Source organism: Lonchura striata, chromosome Z (genome assembly GCF_050655825.1).
Source record: "Lonchura striata isolate lonStrDom1 chromosome Z, ASM5065582v1, whole genome shotgun sequence".
Classification (NCBI taxonomy): domain Eukaryota; kingdom Metazoa; phylum Chordata; class Aves; order Passeriformes; family Estrildidae; genus Lonchura; species Lonchura striata.
In genome coordinates, this window is record NC_140740.1 from 72,108,251 (window position 1) to 72,130,219 (window position 21,969).

Consider the following 21,969-nt stretch of genomic DNA (forward strand, 5'->3'; position numbering starts at 1 on the left):
TCTTCTCCAGGACCGCTACATGATCCTTGGCCAAAATGGTTTCTTTGTTAATGCATCAGATTCACTGGCAATAATTGCTGCCAATCTGTCTTGCATTCCATACTTTTGTCAGATGGGTGTCCGAGGATTTGGCAGAAGCATGCCTACCAGCACAGCTCTGGACAAGTAAGATGAAATATTTATTTGTATCACCTTGGTCATTACTTTAGTTATCTCTACTTTTTATTACACAGCAATGCCAAAATTGTATCTTTTTATAAGAGCTTGTAATTTTCCCAATTTTTGTGTGCTTTATTTTTTAAACTGGTTTTGACAAGATTTTGGTTTTACCTAGATGAGTTTTTCCCATTTTTACTTGCATTAAAAGAGTTTAATTCAGTTTGGAGAAGAAGTAAATTGGTAAATCTCATGTACAGATATTTGACTGTATTCTTCCATAAAACTTTATTCTTTTTAATAGTAAATAATAGTTTACAGCCTAATCTGGCAGCCCTTTTTATGAAAGTCATGGAAGCTTAAAAAAGATGAAGTAATAGTTCAATACTAAACAAGTATTCAAAAAATCAAAACCCTCCTCACACTGAGGAAATATGAGCACCTTGTGTTAGCAGCTGAATTTTAAACAAGTTCCATCCATGCCTGAGTTTTCTGTAAATATCAAAGATGATTACATGTTATTGCATTAATATATTCTGTCTGGAAAAGCTTTGGCTGAATCAATTGTGTCTCAATTCATCTGGCTGCATAGCTTTACTATGACAAGAGTGATCTGCTGCTCTCCTTAAATGTGTCTAATTAGGAAATAGTAAGTTTAAAGTGAAAGGTAGGTTGTATGGAAAGGTTGATTGCTGTATCTACAGTTTGCCTATTCAGGAGGTTTTGAGATGTTACTAAATTCAGAGCTTGCAGCTCTCTGTAATGATTGACAGAGTCTTTGGGAATATAGTTCTTACTTGTGGGTAGATAGTCTACTTTAATAGGTCAATGTTTGATGTGTTTTGTTTATTCTGTTCAGGAGTCTGAAAATCTCTTTTTTGTTATATTGAAATATGATATAAGTAGATTTCATTTTGTATGTAAACACCATATTTGTATTTCTGTAGGAACTGAAGAAAGAGTGACATGTAAAACTGTTTTCTGTCTGCCTTTCATAAAGTTTGATAAATGTGTCAGAAAGCATGAACTCAAGTCCCTGTCAATACACTGTGACTGTTTGAATTACATTCTTTGAGATGTTTACTTGGTGCAAAGATTCTTTCATGGTGATTACTGACTTATTTAGTTTTGTGGAGCTAAGCCTGATTATTTAATAAAACTGAACAACTGATAATGATGGAAGGACTTAAGTATTTTCCCTTCCATTCTTACAAATATTTATTGTTACGAAGTTTTCAGTCTGTATCCAGGACACTTGACTTATTTATTTTTTTGTTTTGTGGTTTGCCTTGTTTTCTTGAAGACTTAGGAGTTACATGTCGTCATGTAGTTGAGTGTGGATCATGCAGTTTTCACATAGATCATGTGGTTCCAAACCCCATGCCATGGACAGGGATACCTTCCATTAGTTGTGGATCTCAGGCAGTGTGGCTGGAGCACTGTGGCTGGTAAGGGCTGAGGCAAAACTGCCACTGAATTTCTCAGTCTTCTTTATGCCCTCAGTAACCAGGTCTCCTGTTTCTTTCTGGAGAGAGTCCACATTTTTCCTAGTCTTCCTTTTATCACCAGTGTACTTATAGAAACTATTTTTGCTGCTTTTGACATCCCTGGCCAGATTTAAGTCTGTCAGGACTCTAGCTTTCTTAGCCTTATCCCCAGCTACTTGGACAATTCATCTGTATTCCTCCCAGGCTACCTATCCCTGCTTCTACCCTCTGTAGGGTTTCTTCTTGTGCTTATATTTGTCCAGGAACATCTTGTTCATTCACACGGGCTTCCTGGTGGTTTTGCATTACTTCCTCTTCACTGGGATGCATCTCAGTCAAGCTTGTAGCAGGTGATCCTTGAATGTTGCTTTCTTGGGCCCTCCTTTCCTCCTGGGCTTTGTTCCATGGCACTCTGCTGAGCAGATCCTTGAAGTAACCAAAGCTTGCTCTCCTGAAGTCCAGGCTAGTGAGCTTGCTGTGTGCTCTCCTCACAGCCTTGCATTCCACCATTTCATGGTCACTGCACTTCACATTCCACACCAGGCCCTCGTTGTGGTGAGATCAAGGTTCAGCTTAGGATGTTTCCTTGTTAGCTCCTGTCACTTGGAGAAAAAATATTCATCCATGCACTCCAGGAACTCCTGGGTTGCAATTGCCCTGCTGCATTGCTCTTTCAACAGATACCAGGGTGATTGAAAGCCCCCTGAGCACCAGGGCTTGTGAATATGAGGCTGCTCCTCTCTGTAGAGGGCTTTATCCATTTGGTCTTCCTGGTCAGGTGGCCTGTGGCAGACCCTCACTATAATGTTCACTGCTCTCCATTTAATCCTGACCCATAAGCTCTCCTTGGCAAATTATCTGTCCTTGGATGGGTGTGTGTGGGCTGACTGCATGGATTAGGACACTGTAAGAAGTACCATAGACACCTTCCTTGGAGGTTCACTGAACTTTGGCCTGCTTCTGAACCTTGGTAATAAAAGTGGCTCTCCTGTGGGGGAACTTGATCAATTCCTGTCCAATTGGCTACTGTCCTCTGGGGTCACAGAGGTCTTTCCTGAAGTCTGTGCTAGACAGCAAATGAAAACCACCTCTTTTTATGGCGTGTCCATATTTTGTGGCCACAGTTTAGCCTCAGTAATGGAACTGGATTTTTCTCTTAGCTCTATTAAAGAAAAAGAAATATGCACAATAACTTAAGGATTTAGAAAATATGTTACTTTTCCACTTTGTTTATGGTGTGTTGCTTAAGACTTTTTCAAAGGGCAACTTAAAAAGAAGGAAGCCGTAATCCAAAGGACACTAAATGTTGCTTAGGAATATGGCATTAACAAATGGAGCAGTGAATTACAAGAGAATTCACTAAAAATATTTAACCAGTGTTGCATGTGTTTGCTTGAAGTGACTGCTGGAATATACTAGTATGTACTGTAGGTAGAGGATAACACTTGACAGGAAACATCTGTTTTAATATGCTCCAACATCAACAGGGTTGTGGCAGTATGTCTCCAGACTTCAATTCTCTGGCAATATGTAGTCATAGGTTGGTGTTCTTTTTGTTTTGGGGAATCTGAATGTGTATTCCCTGTTCAAAAAACTATTCTTGTTTCATATCCTTGTATTCTGATTTATCTGATGCCTGCATAACAGGAAAGGAAATGAAATACTGAGATGTTGGCTAACAGTGTACAAAATGAGAATCACAAGGGTGAATAAAAATTGTTTCTGTAGGAAATATGAAGTTGGGTGTGTGTATAAAATAACAGTCAGGATGGTACTGGAGAAATGGGTTTCTGAGAGAATACTACTGTATTCTCAGACTAGCATCTAATATGTTGTTTCGACAGCAAGGGTCTTTCAACAGCATGTAAGTGCTTTCATTACACTTAGCCTGGGCAAAACTAAGCACCTTACTGTGCTGTACCCTGCCACTTTATGTCTGGGAGCCTATCTCTTAATTCAACTTAGACACATCAGTGTTCTGTCTGCTGATTGTTTGTTGTCTGATCATCTAGATACAGCTTTTAAGCGGGGGCTATGGTGACAATAAATGTTCTGGCTTTTTTATGTCCTGTAGTCATGGAGGGCAGAGATGCTATGAGCTCTAACCCATCTGCCTTAAGGAGGCTGCCCCTGGCAGCAAGAAACATTGTGCTTTACAGGGTCCATTTTGTCTGAAGCACACTAAAAAGCTTTGTTTATATCATAGAAACATTTAGGGCAGAAAAGGCAATAAGATCATGAAGTCCAACCCTCCCTCCCTCCCTCTTGTTCTTACACCTTTGATTTCTTGTCCTCTTTTGCTAAACACTTAATTTTCATCTATCTTTGATCTCTCTCTTATCTTCCACATTTCCATGTTCTTCCCCTGTATCTCTTATCCCACTTCCTTGCCATTCAGTGTCTCCTCTTTTTCTTCAAATATATACCTAAGGCCACAACACACCACATCCCACTTGTGCCTTTGTCATTATTTCCTTGAATACTTAAGATACAAATCCTGCATGGATTTTTTTTTTGTCTGTCTTTTCTTGTGTATTTCATCTGTCTTTTTGGTTGTCTGACAAAGTTTGTGCCAGAAGCAGGATAGGTACTGTGTGCTTATTTTTCTCTGCCTGGACACCCTGTACTATTGATTTTAAGGGACTTTTTCAACATAAAACTTCTCCAAGTCATAAATATGTCTTTCTACATGGTTCATACTGCATTCACTGTGCTTTGTTCGCATCTTTCTTCTGCAGGATAATTCAGTCTCACTACCTCTTATCTAAAATAGGCTCACTGTGAATTTTTTAAGACACCTCTGTCAAACCTAGTGCATGTCACATATAAGCAGTTTTGAAATTAGAGCAGAAGGTCAGTTTGTGTTCTGGAATGCTGCAGAAGGACAACTGCATAAAATCTTCATGAATGTAATTTAACATGTTTAAAAAGTAATATAAATTTGGGAAGCACTGTGATTGGAAAGGTGTTTAGGATTTGTAACTTGTAAATTAACATTTCAATATTAAAAGTGCCCATATAAATCCTTTGTATACTTGTACATATAGTAAAAAATCAGTTTTTTTCTGTATCAGCTTTCAAATATGTTCTACAGCTAAATGCTTTATTTACACACACATGACATGTTTGAGAAGACTTATGGAGGAAAAACCAACTATCATTACAAGGCACTAATGTTCTTTCTTTAGCTGTGCCTCTTAGTTTTATTTCTACAATGTGCTTGTAATCTAGCTGCTATGCTTTCGTCCCTGAATGTTTTTTAAGCAGTGGAGGTGATTTATCTTTGCAAACATATTCAAATATATCCTTAGGGGTCTGTCTTGATCTTTATCTTTTCTTTGATGATGGATTTGTTATGCTTTACTATAGTGTGGCATATTTGACTGTTGCAAACCCACCATATGCTTGACTATCCAGTGTTTCTTTATCCTAGCCTGCACTGGCCAAAACATACTGAAGTCATGACAAGATACGTTTTAAATGTGTAGGTGGTAAATGTTTATTCTCAACACTTCACAGGACAATGGCAGTTGGATACTCAAAACGCTTTTTCAGTGAAAGATAAGAACGAGCATACATCAACCTATTGCATGCTCTTGATACTTACAGGAGAGAATTAATCTTGTGTCCTTCAGTGGCTGCTTGTGAAGAAAAGGAGAGAAAACATGTTGGTATCCTATCCTGTGACATATCAGTAGGATACTGATACTTCAGTCATATTATTGATTAATGGCAAGAGAAACTAAGCAGTCCCATGGCTTTTAGCTTTAGGGTTTGAGAGGGATTCCATGGCCAGTTCTGGGCCTGAAGGGAGCTGTTCCCTGTTGAGAATGGCAGGCTGCAGAGCAGCTTGACACAACACACAGCTCTTACTCTTGCACAAAGGTAGTAGGATTCTGGCCTGTGTATAGAGTGGACTGCTGCAACTGCTTAGATTAAAATTAGTAGGTTCATTGGTTGCCCAGTGTGAAGCTTGCAGGACTGAATACATAAAGGTGATTTGAAAGCTTTCTTTATGTAAGAAGAAAAGATGAGTTGAAAACTATGCAGTGCTCTATTTCCAGCTTAATCTTTGGCTGAGAGTGAGGTCCGTTTGTCAACCAGAGTTAGAGAGATGAAGATTTGCTGCTTGCTGAGAAATAAATATGTTTTGTAACCTTGATTGACTCCTGTTTAGAAGTATGTGTATTTGTAGTTCTCACAAACAGACTTTTGTCTAAGCTTAATGTGCTGTATCTGAAAAACTACCTGAGAAAAGGAAATGTTTTGCAAAATGCTTGGAGCAGGCAGTGTATAGTGGATTGATGGTGGATAACAGAAAGTAACAGATTCTTAGTGCCTCATGTCTTACATCTCAAAATGTATATGGCTATGAATAAACAGCATGAATTCTTACAGATGTCCTGGTAAAAAGTCCAAAACTGCTTTAATTAAAACAGTCTGAGGAATTTTGTATCCAAATCACAAAGCTATAGAAGATTTTGTGACTACTTAAAAGTTAAAGGGCCCCTTTCTTTCAGTTTTTACGCCGTCTTATTATATGCTTCAACTTAGCAAGGCTCCCTGGTATATCAGCATGTCTGAACATGTTATGCCCAAGCAGGAAAGCACAGCTGGTATCAACATAAGAACAACCTCTCCCATCAAAGGATTTTTTTGTCAATGTGTGACCTTCAGGGAGAATGCTTCCTGCTGATTTAAAAGAAAAAATTTCTGGTACAGAATTTCAAAACAGTGTATCTAAAATTCTACTTCTAGAGTGTATTAAAGTATAATCGTCTTAAGTTGTTTAGAAATTAAGAGGACAGTAAATTTTTCTTTACATTTTCTGCATTTTGAAGATCACTATAAGACTGGCAGAGCCAGGGAATTTAAAATTATTTTAAGAAGTTTGAGGGTCCTGTTAGACTAGATCTTACTTTAAGTAATAATCATTTGAATTGTTATATTAGTTTTGAAGGAGAAGAAGCATTGACTCCTGCTTCCATTTGTGGGGGAAATGAAAGACATTGAAAATCTTTTCAACATGAACAATTCTTTGATTCTGTAGTAACAGTCTATACCTAAGGCATACTATACTTTCTTCTTTCTGTATTTTTTTCTATGAGAACTATAATGTACTTGTGAAACTGCCTTCTTCCTTTCCCTTCCCAGACAAGTCCTACAACCATTAAGAGCACTTATTAGTTTTCATTCTCTAAAATCTCCAGAACAGTTTGTGAGAGAAAGAAAGGAAAACTAGTGTAAGCCAGGCAATCTAAATCTAAATAGCATCATTAGGGAGCTACTAGAATAAATCCTGTCTCACCCGCCTGATTGCCTGGCTAATAAAATTATGGAATCTATTGCTGGTGTTAAGATAGTAGATGTAATTTAATAATACTGCCATTTTAGCAAGGTTTTTGAAACTGTCCCACGTTATTCTTGTATCCAGCTCAGGACTTTATATTTGAATATAAAGGGTGGAGAGCTAGGTAGGTAAAAGTCGGGTTTGATGCTCAGACTCGTGGGCAATTGGTTAATGAATTGGTAAAAAGTGAGGTACTGCAGGGGTCTGTTTCTGTGACCTGTCCTGTTTAACATACTTGTCCGTGGTCTGAAGGAGGGAGTTGGAGAACACTCAAACCCAGTTTGTAGATGACACCAAACTGTGTGTGTGGTGCTTGTTGATGTGCTGGAGAGCAGAGCCAGCAGTCATAGAATCATCAAGGTTGGAAGAGACCTACAAGATCATCAAACCACTCACCTGGTACTGCCTGCCACTGTCGCCCCTAGACCACTAAACCTGTCACCAGATCCAGACACTATTTGGACGTATATGTGGGACAGTGACTCCATCACTTCCATGGGCAACCTGTTTCCGTGAGCACTATAACAGTGAAAAATGTTTTTCTAGTATATAATCTGAATATCCCCTATTTTAGCTTAAGGCTATTTCATTTGTCCTCTGACTGTAGGCACAGTAGAGGAGACCAACCCCCACCAAATAACAACCTCCTTGCAGAGAAATTGTAGAGAGTGATTAGGTCTCCCCTGAGCCTCCTTTTTTTATAGACTAAACAGATGCAGATGCCTCAGACATTCCTTATATGATAGGTTTACTAGAGCCTTCATGAACCTTGTTGCCCTTCTCTGGACATGTTCTAGAACCTCAAAATCCTTTTAGCAGTGAATGGCCCAAAAATTGACATAGTACTATAGTACTCAGCTGCAGCCTCACCAGTGAGGAATACAGGAGGATGATCTCTGTCCTGGCCCTGCTGACCACTGTTCTTGATACAGTCACAAGAACCTGGACAACTTGCAGGAATGGATGGCAAACACCTAATGAAATTCAGCAGTGACAAACCACGCCTTCAGAAAGGCAGAGCCCTACAGTGTTGGAGACTGCAGCAGAGGAACTGAGGAGCAGCTCTGCAGAGACAGGCCAGCATCCTGGGGGGCAGCTGCCTGAGAAGTTGTGTGCACGGGAATCAGAAGAAACCAGTGACACCCTGGGCTGTATGAATGAGGAAGTGGTGCAGAGAGTGAGGGAAGTTATTCACTGCTTATCATGTGTGAAATCACTCCCAGATTTTGGTTTTTGTTTGGATTGGGGTCCCCAGTGTGGGGAAAACATCAGTAAAGTGGAGTGAGCTCAGCATAGGATCACCAACACAGATAGGGACTGGAGCACAGGCCTAAGAGGAACTCTGTTCAGCCTGGAGAAGGATGGCTTCTCTGGTGGGACCTAACAACAGCTGCCCAAACCTACGGAGAGTGGCTGTTGAGAAGCTGGAGCCAGGTACTTCCCAGCTCTGCATGGTGGAAGGACAAGAGGCAGCGAAATCTGAAAGAAGCAAGCTTTGTGTCCAGGATGTTGGACTGGAGACCTTCCATGGTCACTTCCAATCTAAGTTATAGTACTGTGTCCTTATGAAGAGACCTTTGCTGGAAAGCCCTTACACCACCAAGATTGTTGAGCTTGCCTGCACCTTTGCACTCTTGTAATTACTATGTAACAGCAAGGTGTTTTATAGAAAAAAAATTATGTTCCCTTATATTATTTATTTTTTTATTTTCTTCAAAACCAAGGAACTGCCCATCTGGAGAAACTGCATTTTTTCTGTCCTGATCATTTTCTGAGCTATCTTGCTGTCTCTGCACGAGAGGATGGAAGCAGTATTGTAGTACTCGGGAGGTGAAAAAGCAGCTGGGGAGGCAATCAATAACTTCTGATATGTACCTAAAGCCATTCTTTATTATTCAGATAATTCAGAGTACTGGTAACCCAGTTTGCATCACAGTGAAATCAGAGTTTTGCAACACACGTAGTGGATATATTCACATCTGGTTTGCATCTTTGTCAATGAGCATAGACACAGGGAACCAGCTGACCTCACTGTAGAAAGGCTAATGAATATGAGACTTGTACTCCTGAGTTAATGGAGGGTATTTTCCCTGTGCTTAGTTCATGGGATTATTGCATATCCTGAAAAAGACCCCAGGTCTTGCCAGTCTTTAGTTATGACGTTGTTCACCTCACTAAGTATCTGCAGAAGAACATAAGGAGAATACCTCTTTATTACACCTTATAATTCATCATGTCATTTTTCTTCTCTGGTGTAATAAAATCTTCCTGAGAGTTTCTGTAGAATTAGAAAACTTACAGAGCATTTTTCCTTGCCTTCATAGACTTTTGTATTGCTGAAAAAGCCATGGGTTCTGTATGCAACAATGACTATGCAGGACCTGGGACTAGAACAGAAAAGGTACCTGTTTAACGGTGGGGAGGTGAGAAGGATTGCTTTGGGATTCTTTTGTTTTTCTGTAGTTTGCATTCATTACAGACCTGGCTGATATTTCATTGTTGCACTAAACACAAAGTTTTTCCTTATTGAGATGAGGTCCACTAATAAAATTAATTAATGTCATTTTATGCTTGGGTGTTTCTTATATTTTTAGGTAAGTTTCGTTTTCCGGGGACCAGCTTGCTTTAATCAGCCTTTTTGTTTGTTACTGTTATTTCCATACATTAATAAGATTGGTCTCCTGTCTTAGGAAACCATCAACAAGTCAGCCTGGTAACACAGCATACTACAGCATAGCAATAACAGCTGGTTTTCTGTATGTATGTTTGAAAAACCCCACCTTTGCTCACAGCACTTAGCTCATCACAGGCCATACTGTTGGGAATGGGGCAGAGACAGACTGTCTGATAGTAAGTCAGTTGTTGCCATAAAAGAAGTGGACAGTGTCTTTTCTAGAATAGGGCATAATCTTCCTGCTGCTTAGCCAGGGAGAATTGGGAGGCTAAAATAAACTTGGAATTTTTAAAGAAATTACACTTGTTTTGTGAAAGTTCACAGAATGCTAGAAGTCATCATATGTGATCACTGTGCATTCTCTTCATCCAGATGATGAGGAGTTAACTTACTCTATAGGCACATGAATGCTGAAATAATAATGAAAAGTGGTTTTTGTATCTCAGCCAGGAAGGACATGAATAACCCTAGGGATTACCACAATACATCTGGAGAGCATGGCTGCATGCTTTCCAGCTGGTTGAACTTTTCTTCATTACTACTGTGAACTCTGCAATCAAGCATCATTCTCTGTGGTTGTGCAGTACATATGTGTGCAATTTGTCACTGGAACAGGCTTTCCAGGGAAGTGGTTACAGCACCAAGTCTGTCAAAGTTCAAGGAGCATCTGAACAATGATCTCAGACATATGGTTAATTGTTAGGTCATTGTGTGAGGAGCAGGGAGTTGGACTTGGTGATCCTTATGGGTCCTTTCCAACCTGAGATATATTATGATTCTAATTTCATCTCACAAGGACTCTGAGCACTGTGCCAGATGGTTTTAGTATGTGAAAGACAAAATTCTGTTGGGGTATGTTGCTGCCAAAGCACATCTCTCTCTCGTTTTAGTCACAGAAGTGTGTGTATTTTCTAGTTGTCTGTGGCAAAGCAGCTTTTGTCTCTTGCTTTAGCCTTACTTCTAGCCTAGCCATAACTGAATACTGTATATGTCAACAGCTGTTTTAAATCATTCTAGTGAAGCTTGTGTGAAAAGGACAATGAGGTTTTCATAAGGCATGGAGTCACAGGCACGCTGTCCTGAAGGTTATACTTCCTTTGGGAGTTGATTCTTGAAACATTTGCAAAAGAGGGTGAGAAGTTATGCATTTTGGATCTGAATCTCAAACTGATGACTAAAGCAACATGAGACAGCATTTGGTGTGGAACAGCATGATGAGTACACCTGTTAACATCCCACGCACTGAGGAAAACAACCCCCTAATAAGAAAGAGTTACACAGACTGCATCTTGTGCAAAGCTTTCCAGTGCATTTGTAACCAAGAGAAACAGTTGGAAACAACATTAGTTGCTCCAATACATTTTGTTGGAAGTTATCAGACTTGTAAGTTTGGGTTTGTGGAAAAGTACATTTCAAAGGCAACTATAGCATTTTCACAAACCTGTGTATTCTACATTGAGGGGTGTGTAACTTACGTTAAAGAGAAGATGTGTTACCCATATATATTGTTTGCAACTGTAATGCATAAATAGGTTTTTATCCTAACTGGTTTGGCTGGGAACCCAGTGAGAATTTTCATGTTTTCATCACTTTTATCGATTGTATCATTTGTCTGAGTTTATGAGAAGTATGGGCTTTGTTGTTGATGAAAATAACCGCAGTTTTGCTATCCAAATAGCATTTATTACCACTAATGCAACATTATGAGGTTGCCAGAATATTAGAGAGTAAACTGAGCCTTAGAAGTGCTCTTTTTTGTTTATTTCTTTTGTTACTATGAATCTGAGGAGTGGTATGTGTAGTTATGGATGGTTTGACTGGCTTGCAGAATCTTTCTGTGATTCCAGAGAGGAATAATACAGATAGAGCAAATGTCTCCATAAAGTTACTGCTGAGTTGTATTTGGAAATTAGCTTAGTCAGAGTTCTATTTGTAAACTGTAGAATTAAGTTATTTAGGATATGCTCCTGACTGGCTGATCACTCAGTGCTGGAGGAGTCTGATGGGTGGTTTTATCTCTGTAATCATCCAGTGTCATATTTTTTCTCAGTATCTTTCCTTCCAAGTGCAAATTGATTTCTTAGAGAAGATGGAACATGATGGGACTGTAAGGATAGCTCCTTTGTGGGCCAGTCAGTGCTGGTTTTTAGCCCTTGGGCAGTGGTCCACATCAGCTATGAGGTCTTGAGGTTTCCAGAATCAAGAGCTAAATCTACCTCCTTCCTAGTTAATGTAATACTGAGTAAATTGTTCTTCCGAAACACAAGAAATTGTTGTGTAAAATCAGATTAATGTGGTCTCAGGAACACTGCTGTGAGCTTATAGATTTCTAAGAGTACTTTCTCCTGTTCAAATGAATCAGCTCCCTATCAGGTACAACAAAAGCTCTATTTGTTTATTTTTTTCAAATCTGTGCACAAAAAAGGTTTGTTTTTCTCCTTAAGCATTTAGAAATGCTTAAGATAATTGATTCATTCTTGCCTTTGCCAGTTAGAAGATTTTACTAACATCATTACCAGTCTGTGACCATATGCTCCTTGTCCAGTTTCAATCTGACTTTGCTTCTTTTCAGAAATTGTCTTTGTGGTGGTTATCACTCAGCCAGCATAATTAGAGAGCTAATTAAGGTTCCTGTAGCTCACTGCAATGATGTATTAGTAGACTGTCCTGCTGAATTTACTGTAATGATACTGAACTGCAACTTAAACTAACCCATCAGACCCTTCCATTTCTATCTTTACAGCCACCATTAAACATAGGATGTATACATGTTATATAAATGTAGGATGCCCACGTCATATTTTATAGGTAATTTTTTATTTTTTATCAGATCATTCAATTCTTTGTTTCCCTGGAAAGTGTTGTGGAAAGCCTGACAGTAACTTTTCTAGAAATTCTTCAAATGAATAATTCAGAACATTAAAATTTGTTACTAATGAATGGATGAGAGTCTTGGCAATGCTTTAGCATGTCTACAAGTATTTCCATACCTGAGGCAAAGTGGGCAAGGAGTCTACTATGTTTCTCCTGTGCCTGTTCCTCCTCATGCCCTGGAGCTGTTTTACATGCTCCTTATTTAGTTACTTATCTTTAAGTCTTTTAAATGTTACCCTGTGGATTGGGAGAGTGCTGGAAGGTGACCCCAGGTTAGCAGAATCTATATGGGCAGAGTCTCAGTGAAGGAAATTAATTTCTAAAAATTCAGTAGCTGTTTATTCTAGGAGGTTTTTTTTCCTCGTATGGCTCTGACAAATTTGCCTTCCTCCTTTAGTACTTGAAGTCCATCTTAGCTACAACTAATAACTAGTAGTGGTAACTGATACTTGGTCAAGCTAATTGGTTTGATGGTCTTTAAGTGCAATATTCGAGTTTTTCCTATAGAAAATGGAGTATTCCTATTGGTACTTCTGTTTAAAGGCAAGGGAGGAGTCTGCAGGGTCTAGGCAGGAGGAACCCATGCAATCTGTAGTCTCAGAGTCTCAGTGCAGGTAAACTTCTCAGCTAGATGTGAAACTACCGAATTGTTTGTCTTCTTTACACAGTGTGCTCACAGCAACCTTCTTTTCTGTATAGATGAAAAATGATCATGAGAAATCAGAAGTAAGAGGATGAGTACTTGAATTTTGTACTTTGAAATTGATTCTTCCCTCCTTTTTAAACAATAAGCCTTCCAACTTATTTTTATTTATACACAGACCTATTCACCTTGGCATAATTTTTTGCCCCTCTTCATAGGGAGTGGTATTTCTGTCTGTAAGGTGCTGAATTTGTGAACAGATTTATTGGAAACAACTTTTACAGTCCACCTAACTAATGTTGCTTTATAATGGGTGTTTAATACTCAGTAAAGCAAAATAGTTGACATTTTGGTCTTGGTACCAGTTAAGCAATGTAATTAAGCACATTTTACTTTGGACTCATGAGAACCCCTAGAGATTTGAAGGGAAATAAGAAAACCTTTTGTAGAAGTTTATTAAAAAAAATGAATGGAGAATACAGAAAAAAAGATCTGCATGAAAGTACTGGTTTTTTTATTACTTATTTGTTTTTTATTTTCATCCATTTATTATTTATTAATTTCTTTCTGGCTCTGTACCCTTGTATAAAAACACTTGTTCTGTAAAGGAGAAATTGAAGCTGTTCTGTGCCTGAGTCAGCATCCCCCAGCACAAACCTCCTAGGTTGCTCACTTCATAAATCTCAGTGTGGGTGGCATGCTGAAGCTTGGCCAGAAGGACATAAGAAGGACATAGGGAAGGGGAAGAGGGCTGAAGAACACAACTCAGAAGATGGGGTCACATGTCCACAGACAGTATTGTGCTGTGAAATCACATAAAGCTTGTGAATATTCTGAACACTGCTGCAGTTAAGGAAGATAACAGATTCATCAAAGCCTGAATTACACATTCTTCATGCAGTGTGGTGACTTTTGTGGAAGCCTGGTTAAGCCCATATGCCTACATGGTATCTATGCAGGGCAGTGCAGAGGTATTCTGTAGAGTAGCACTGCCTGTTTGTGCCTGCAAAGCACCAAACCTGGCCTGTGAAGGAGATTAGCCAACACAAGCACAGTGCCACACTGATGGGCCCAGACTGCTTCCTGCTTAACAGGTAACTCCTTCACCCTGAGCTGACAGGTACCTGCACCATGGTCCATTGCTCAGTACAGCATTTATTATTCACCTTTAAAGGTGCCTAAGGTGGGTGAGTATCCAGCAGGACTTAAAGCACTAGTCCTCCCACAAAAAGTTTGGCTATGAACTTCGTAGACCTGCCTCTGAGAAATGCAGGACGCTTTTTCTAGTCTCCTTTCTTGTTTATTCTCATCTTACCATGTCTGTGTTTTCCTGCACACACAGCAGAAAAGAACACTATTATAAATACCATACTTAAAATAAACATCTGCTCTTAGCAAACTCAGATACAGATACTCAGTCCAGATACAGGCATTCAGGTTGACAGTCTGGGTTAGTTCTAAACACAGGAGATCCATTCTGAATTTTATCATTCAATGGAAGAAAAAGAAGAGATAAGTGTTGGTAGTGTGATAAGTTCAAAAGCCTAAACTTGTTAATAGTTTGGAAAAAGAATTTTACAATCCACTTATTCCTAGTAAAAGGTAACTAAGAATAATTTCTACCAGTTAAAAGTAAATTCACTGATTTCATTGTTTGTTATGAGAGCATAAATATTTCTTCTGAAATTAAGGAGTTTGCATAATGATTAAATAAACTTTTCTAAAAAAAAAGAGAGGAATATTGGGATTTCACTTGACCTAACAATGTATGCAATAGAGATGAAAAAGGCAATACTCCTTAGTAACTTTGGTCATAGAAAAGTCCACCTGAGTCAGTATTTAATCAATTAAATTTTATTATTATTGCACCAAAGGCTGTTGTCTAGGAGTTGCATCCATTTCTGATTCCTTTTGGAAGACCTGCTCCATGCTAAAATCTGTGCTGTGATTTTTTTTAAAAGCTGACAGAATTGGTTTAGGTTGTGATGGTTTTTTTTGTTTTCTGGAGACTGCATGGAACTGTGTATTTTGTAGTTTTACCCTGCTTTCATGCTGACAGCAGTAACCATACCATAATAGTCTTATTGAGCAGGAGCAGATGCCACAGACTTATTGGCCAATTTCACGACTGAAGTGAGTGGCTTCTCATAAAATCCATGGTAGGATTTTTTTTAAGGCTGAATTTCCTCAGAAGGAGGGATAGCTTTCAGTTTCTATGTACAAACTTCAGTTAAATTGAATTAAACATTTAGCTCTTCTGAGAACTGATTTCTCCCATGGAATCTCACTGTTAGAACAGATTATCATCCAGATTTCAGAGTGGAACTAACAAGTCAAAGTTGTACTCAAGGCCTTAAAAACCTAGGTGTCCATATGAGTACTCCACCAGTGTAACTTCCTGAAAGTGATTTAACTTTCCAGAAAGCAGATTCTTTAATGGCTCATAGTGCTCCCAAATTTGGGATGGTAACAACCTCACTATAACATGTGTGTAACTTGCATTCACTTGATAGTTTTAACCCTGGCAGTAATTTCCTACCTTGGTCACTACAATAATAACCTATTACAGCACCTGCAGTTGTGGGGTGATAAATCCCAGCTTTTCATGCCATCTGCTTTCTGTATTTTTTAAAGGTGCCTTTACCATTCTGTTCGCCAGTGAATTCTGCATCAGTGGCAGTCCACTCCATCACAGATTAGTGAGACTAGGCTAGAGTACAGAGTCCATAAAAAGTATCCTTGCACCTCCTGCCCATAGTGGACAGGATTATCACATTAGTTTTGAAGGCAAAGGCAGACTCAGCAAGGAGCTGAGTGCTGGCTATTTTTACTTTGACCACTTAACTCCCTGAGGAGTCAGGAAGGGGCAGTGGCTTTCTGCAGTTCTTTCTCAGAGATTTGATTAGAGCTGTGCTGCAGCTGTTGACCTGCTTACAAAAGCATTTCAGTTCTGCAGTGCTTCCCAGGCTCTGTATCTGACTATGCAGTTAGGCATATGACTTTGGGATATAATCAGAAAATTACCTGTGGGGATTGAAACACAAATTTGTTTTCCTTTATTTTGTAAAGTGTCTCAAGTACATTTAATAGTGCTGTCTTTTTTTGTGTGTTGCACAAGGTGCTTGTAACATTTGGCTGAGGTGTTGCAGAGCTTGTGTAGGGAAACTTGATGGTGTGCAATACAGAGCTGTCTGTCCACACCATGACCTACAGGTGGCAACAAGGAATATGACTGACTGTGAGGTCTCACTGTGGGTATTGGGGAGCCTGAGTTCTGGGTAGGTGCTTTAATCATCTGAGTGATGGTGCAAGTCTGCTCCTAAGGAAGAAAGGTGAATTCCAATGAACTTCAAGGGGCCAAAGGGAGATAATAAATTTTAAATTTGTTTGGTATAGAATTTTAAAACCAACTGTCTGACTTTCCACACAATATTCCTTGGGTATATTGTGCTTGGTGATTGTGCTGAACAAGAGCTCCATGTAGCTCAGTTGCTTGTATGTGTCTGCGGTATTGCATGACATGAGCCAGGCAGATTGTATTCATGGATTTGTTAGCTAAACTGAGCAAAGGAGAACCATTACTAGGCCTAGACTAGTAGGCCTAGTAATCACTAGGCTAGTGATGAGCTCATTAGAGTGGTAAAGATCGGAGACTGACTGGAATGTAGTGACCATGCCTGGGTTGAGTTCATGATCCCAAGGAACATGGGCCTGGCAAGGACCATAGACTGAATGCTGAATTTTAGAAAAGCAAATTTCCTGTTGTTTAAATAATTAGTGAATGTGATCCCCTGGGAAACTGTCCTTAAGGACTGAAGAGCAGACCATAGCTGGCAACTCTTTAAGATCACTTTTCTTTGGGCACAAGATCTTCCCATCCCAGTGTTCAGAAAATCAAAGAGAACGGGACAGACACTGGCATGGTTGAGCTAGGATCTTCTTCTCAAAGTGAGGAATAAGAAGGAAGTGAATAGCCAATGGAAGCAGGACAGGTGACCTGGGAAGAGTACAGAGATACAGATTGGATGTGAAAGGATGGGTTAGGAATGCTAAGGCACAGGTTGAATGGGACTTGGCAAGGGATGTGAAGAATAACAAGAAAGAATTCTGTAAGTACATAGCTCAGGAAAGGAAGGCCAAAAGTAAAGGCCACAATAAATAAGAAGGAAGAATGGTGAAAACAGAAATGGAAAATTCTGAGGTACTCAATGAATTCTTTGTCTCAGTCTTCACTGGCAGTTAGGCTTTCCACAGCGCTCAAGTATCTGAACCTGCAGGTAGGGGCTAGGGGAGTCAAGTTCAAGGCAGTGTAGAGCAGGAATGAGACTACTTGATGTAGCTAAATAGACCCAAGTCTGTAAGGCTGATGAGATGCACACAAGAGTCCTGAGGGAATTGGATTATATTCTTGCCAAGCCAATATCCATCATATTTGAAAAGTTATGGTGGTCAGGTAAAGTACCTGGAGACTAGAAAAAGGGAAACATCACTCCTGTTTTTAAAAGGGGGAGAAAGGGAGACTGGGAGCTACAGACTTGTGAGCCTCACCTCTGTGCCTGGTAAGACCATAGGACAGATCCTCATGGAAGCAGTGTTAAGGCACATGCAAGACCAGAAGGTGAATCCAGGCAGCCAGCACAGCTTTACTAAGGACAGATTGTGCCCGACCAGCCTGGTGGCCCTGTATGATCCACTGACTTGCAGCTGACAAGGGAAGATTGACAGATGTCATATACCTAAGTTTGTGTTATGCCACCGGCATGGTCCCGCATGGCATCATAAAGAGGGGTGGCCAGCAGGGTCAGGGAGGGGATTCTGCTGTTGCGAGAGCCTTTCTTTACCTAAAGAGGGCTTATGAAAAGATGGAGCAACTTTCCACATGCACACATAGTGATAGGACAAGGGAAAATGTTTTCAAACTAAATATGAGAGATTTAGATTAGAAATTAGAAGACATTTTTCACTGTGAGGGTAGTGAGGCATAGAAACAGGTTGCTTGAGAAGTTGTGGACAGTCCATCCCTGGAAGTACCCAAGGCCAGGTTTGGATGGGGCTATGAGCAATGTGATCTAGTGGGTGGCATCCTTATCCATCACATCTAGTTCCATCCTTACTATGGAACTAGATGGTCTTCAAGGTCACATGCAATCCAATTCATCCTACGATTCTGTGACTCTGTGATTCTATGACTTTGCCTTTCTGCTAGAGCAGTTTTTAGTTTTTGCTGTTGAAAGGTTTCAAAAACCAAGAAAGGCCAATGTGAGACTGAGAGGCAGGAAAAAATACTGGAACAGTTTATTGGCACAATTTAGGTTACATGAATGCCAGGAGGCTCCATTGATAGAAAGCTAATTCACATAGTATTGATTAGAATTTATTGACGATTTCTGCAATTATTAGCAATCCATTACTCAGGTCTATTGTCTGCCAAAAAAAAAAAAAAAAAAAAAATCCACCTGAAGTTGCCAGTTTTCAAGAGGGAAACTACCCCTGAACACCAGAGCTTGGTTTAGCATACCTTTATTCCACCTGTATAAGTATTTCAGTTAAAACATTGCAGGGGCTGGGAGGAAGGAAAACAAAACAAATCCTAACTTTAAGGTGTCTCCAGATACTTTTTCTGTATTGATTTCTTTTACTATGACTGTTCTCTGTGAGATGTAGCATACTAGAAAGCAAAAAGTAAGGGAACTTGTCTACTGCCTGTTTTTTTCTGTACCACAGGGTCCTGACAGCCTCTCTGCCAGACATGACAGCTTATATCTTATCTTTGTGCTGTGTCCTGGTTATCTGTGTTCTGTGCCAGGGCTTAGCATTCCACTACTTTTACTTAATAAATTAAAGACTGGGAAGGAGTAACACTGTAATACTTGACCAAATAAGGGAGGTGACTGTTTTAGTTCTGCTCCTTGCACAATACGCAGTTGAAGCCTTTTAAGGGCAGGTGGTGCAGACAGAGTGAAAACATCCAGAAGCAGAACATCTATTTCATGTTATAGTTAGTGCCAATGCTCCTGATATCATTGCTACTACTGTGAATTTCTCACAGTCCATTGCAGTTGCATAGGTAAAAAGTGAAGACTTAGAGATGGGACTAAAAAAAGTTACAACCATTTGGTTCATGACTCTTGTATCTTAAGAAATAGTAAGAATGAAGAGAGAACTTACCAAAGGTGAGATTAATTAGACTTCAGAAGTTGAAAAATAAAGTAGCAAAGAGCTCTGCAACACTGGGAAGAAGAGACCAAAGAGAGAACAAGTGTAAATACCATGCAATGAGAATGGGATAGGGACTTGGTGACTAATCATGCAATGAATATAGAGTCAAGAAAGTTAAAAAATAGTTTGGTGTTTTTTGCAGAAAAAATTTGAATGCTGAAGAAAGTGCTCCGAAAGAATGAAACCATTAACCTTTGGGTCTGGTTGCAAGTACACTTAAGACAAATTCTGTAGTATGGGGTTAGAAACAGCCAACCCAGTATCTTTAATAAAGGGGTAGCAAAATTGATGTAGGCAAACATAAATCACTTGTGTTGATCTCGGAAGTGCCCAGAGTGTTAGGAAAAAAAAAAATCTAACCAACTCAGGCACTAAAATACCAAATACAAAGGTTTGTAGGCTAAGGTTAGACTTTTAATCCTTTGTATGAAGCAAAACTACAGAAGTGGAAAGAAAAAAAGCGTCTGTTAAGTTTCAGTCAAATAATAGTTTTGTCTTTGAAATCAAATACGCTTCAGACCTAAAATCAAATGAGGTTTATCAGCTGGAGATTAGATAACAGCTGGAGATTAGATAACAAAGACTACTTCAGTGGCTAAGTAGAGATTTAGAAGACCTAATGAGAAACCTTTTCCTTCTATAGCCATAGTAACTCTGAAAGAAGCCATTACAGAGGTTTGTTCTCTTTTGGAGTGCTGCTACAACACATTATCCTTCAGTGGCCCACATCTGTCCCAGAGATTCCTTCAATTCCTGATTGTTAGTGCCTGTCAGTGTCAGAGGAAGATGCTCTGTTCTCTGAATTACAGCACCTTGTTTACCTCAGTTCTGGTTCCACAGAGAGTAGCTGGATTGAAAGTGTATCCATGGAACACCAGCCAGTGTTTTGAAGCCTGCTCACCCAGGTGCCTATTAGCATCTTTCACACATCAGCTGCAGGTGGTGCAAGATGAGAGACAAGGACATGCTATAGCTGCTTCTCTAGTGTTTTTTTCATTAATACCTATTTCTTCCTCCAAGTTCAGACTCCTGAATGGAAGTGGTGTTGCAGTTTACCCTAGACAGCATTTCACCTAACATACAAAACTCTAGCCAGTCACTTACATCTTTACAAGTTCATGAGACTTGTGAAAGCAAGCTCTTCCCCCAGTGTTGTGACCTTTATCTTTGTGGTGAACAGGCATTACAACTTTGGCAGGATGATTCTGTCTGATTGACTGATCTATTCTTGGAAGTTACAAGAGTTTCACTGGCACAAGAAAGTCAGATTGCTGCACGCTGTTGTATTTGTATTCATTGGGATGTTTTTGCGGCATTGTAGAGATTAGGTTGAAGAAAGCTTCCCTTTGACTCTTGTTAATGTAAATCAGGGTCATCCTGCTGGTGTCATAGGTGTTTTGCTAGTGCAAACCACCATGTATCGGAGATACCATCAAGGACCACTTTGTTTATGAGTTTATCTGTAAAAAATAATCTGTTGTGTCTACTGAAAATGAAAGAAAGCTATTACAAGGATCTTTAGCACTTCTAAATAAAAGTGAAAATATTTTTTACGCAGTTTAGCAGGCTAATATTTCTAGAATTCCAAGGAAAATAATCTGGGCTATCAAGGGTCCTGTACCCTCTGTTTTCCTAGTTAGGTAACATGTAGATGGCTATGAAGAAGACCTGGAATATTCAGATGTGAAGCTGTATAATGAGTAGTCCAGTTGCCTGGTAAAGGTTTCCACATTAGACTGCTAGGTCTTTCAGGAGTAATGTTAGAATTAGCTGTTACATTTTTTCTTCTGTCAGGAAATTTTTAAAAATTCTAATCTGTATTAGAAGACTGTAATTATGTTAATTAGTATCTTTATTATGAGCTGTCCAGCTCATGCTTAAGTGAGACTTATTGTGGAGTTCAAGAATTGGCTTCACATTTCTGTGTTGGTACTAAATTCTCCAATAATTCTGTTTTCTAGAGATGAAAAGACTCAAACTGCTTTTCACAGTTGCACTGTATGATGTTCTTAAGTTTGAAAAAAAAAATGGGCAGTCAGTATAGGTAGCATAGGACTAGCTCTTCAAAATAAAAATTACAGTGAAACTGTGAAACAGTAGGAGGGTAAATTTAACGATGGAACTGTACAATAATTTATATTCCTATTTTCACCCATTTTGTTATATCCACATTTAAAAGCATCTGCTCCTGCTCCTGCTTTTTTTAAATTCACAAAGTATAATTTTAAATAACATGTGTAATTACAAAACAAACAGTCCACTCTTCTTTGATTTAACCTTTTCCTCCTTAATTAGTATTTCATCATCTTGGGGAACAGAAATGCTGTTAGTTCTGATATGGGCAGACTAACCAAAGTTATTCTAAGGTTATAACTAAGGTTACCTTTCGGTTTGGTTCCAAATGTAAATACTCTGTTTCCTAGTCTAGCAAGGGGTAATTACTGCCAAACACAGACAGAAGAAGGTTTACTGTATAATCTCATTGATGTAGTGAGCACTTACACTAAAAGAAGGCAAGCAAGTACAATGTTTGAAGTCAGTCCCATTAAATGTCCAAGATGAAAAG

The 21,969-nt window shown here is 39.2% G+C and overlaps 1 protein-coding gene across 1 annotated transcript in view; it reads left to right on the top strand.

Moving 5' to 3' along the window:
* PGM5 (phosphoglucomutase 5) overlaps window positions 1–21,969 on the top strand; it is a 67,833-nt gene that overhangs the window by 17,243 nt on the left and 28,621 nt on the right. The window contains exon 6 of the mRNA XM_021531754.4: window positions 11–165. Coding sequence (XP_021387429.2) covers window positions 11–165 — 155 coding nt within the window. The remainder of the gene's footprint in view (window positions 1–10; window positions 166–21,969) is intronic.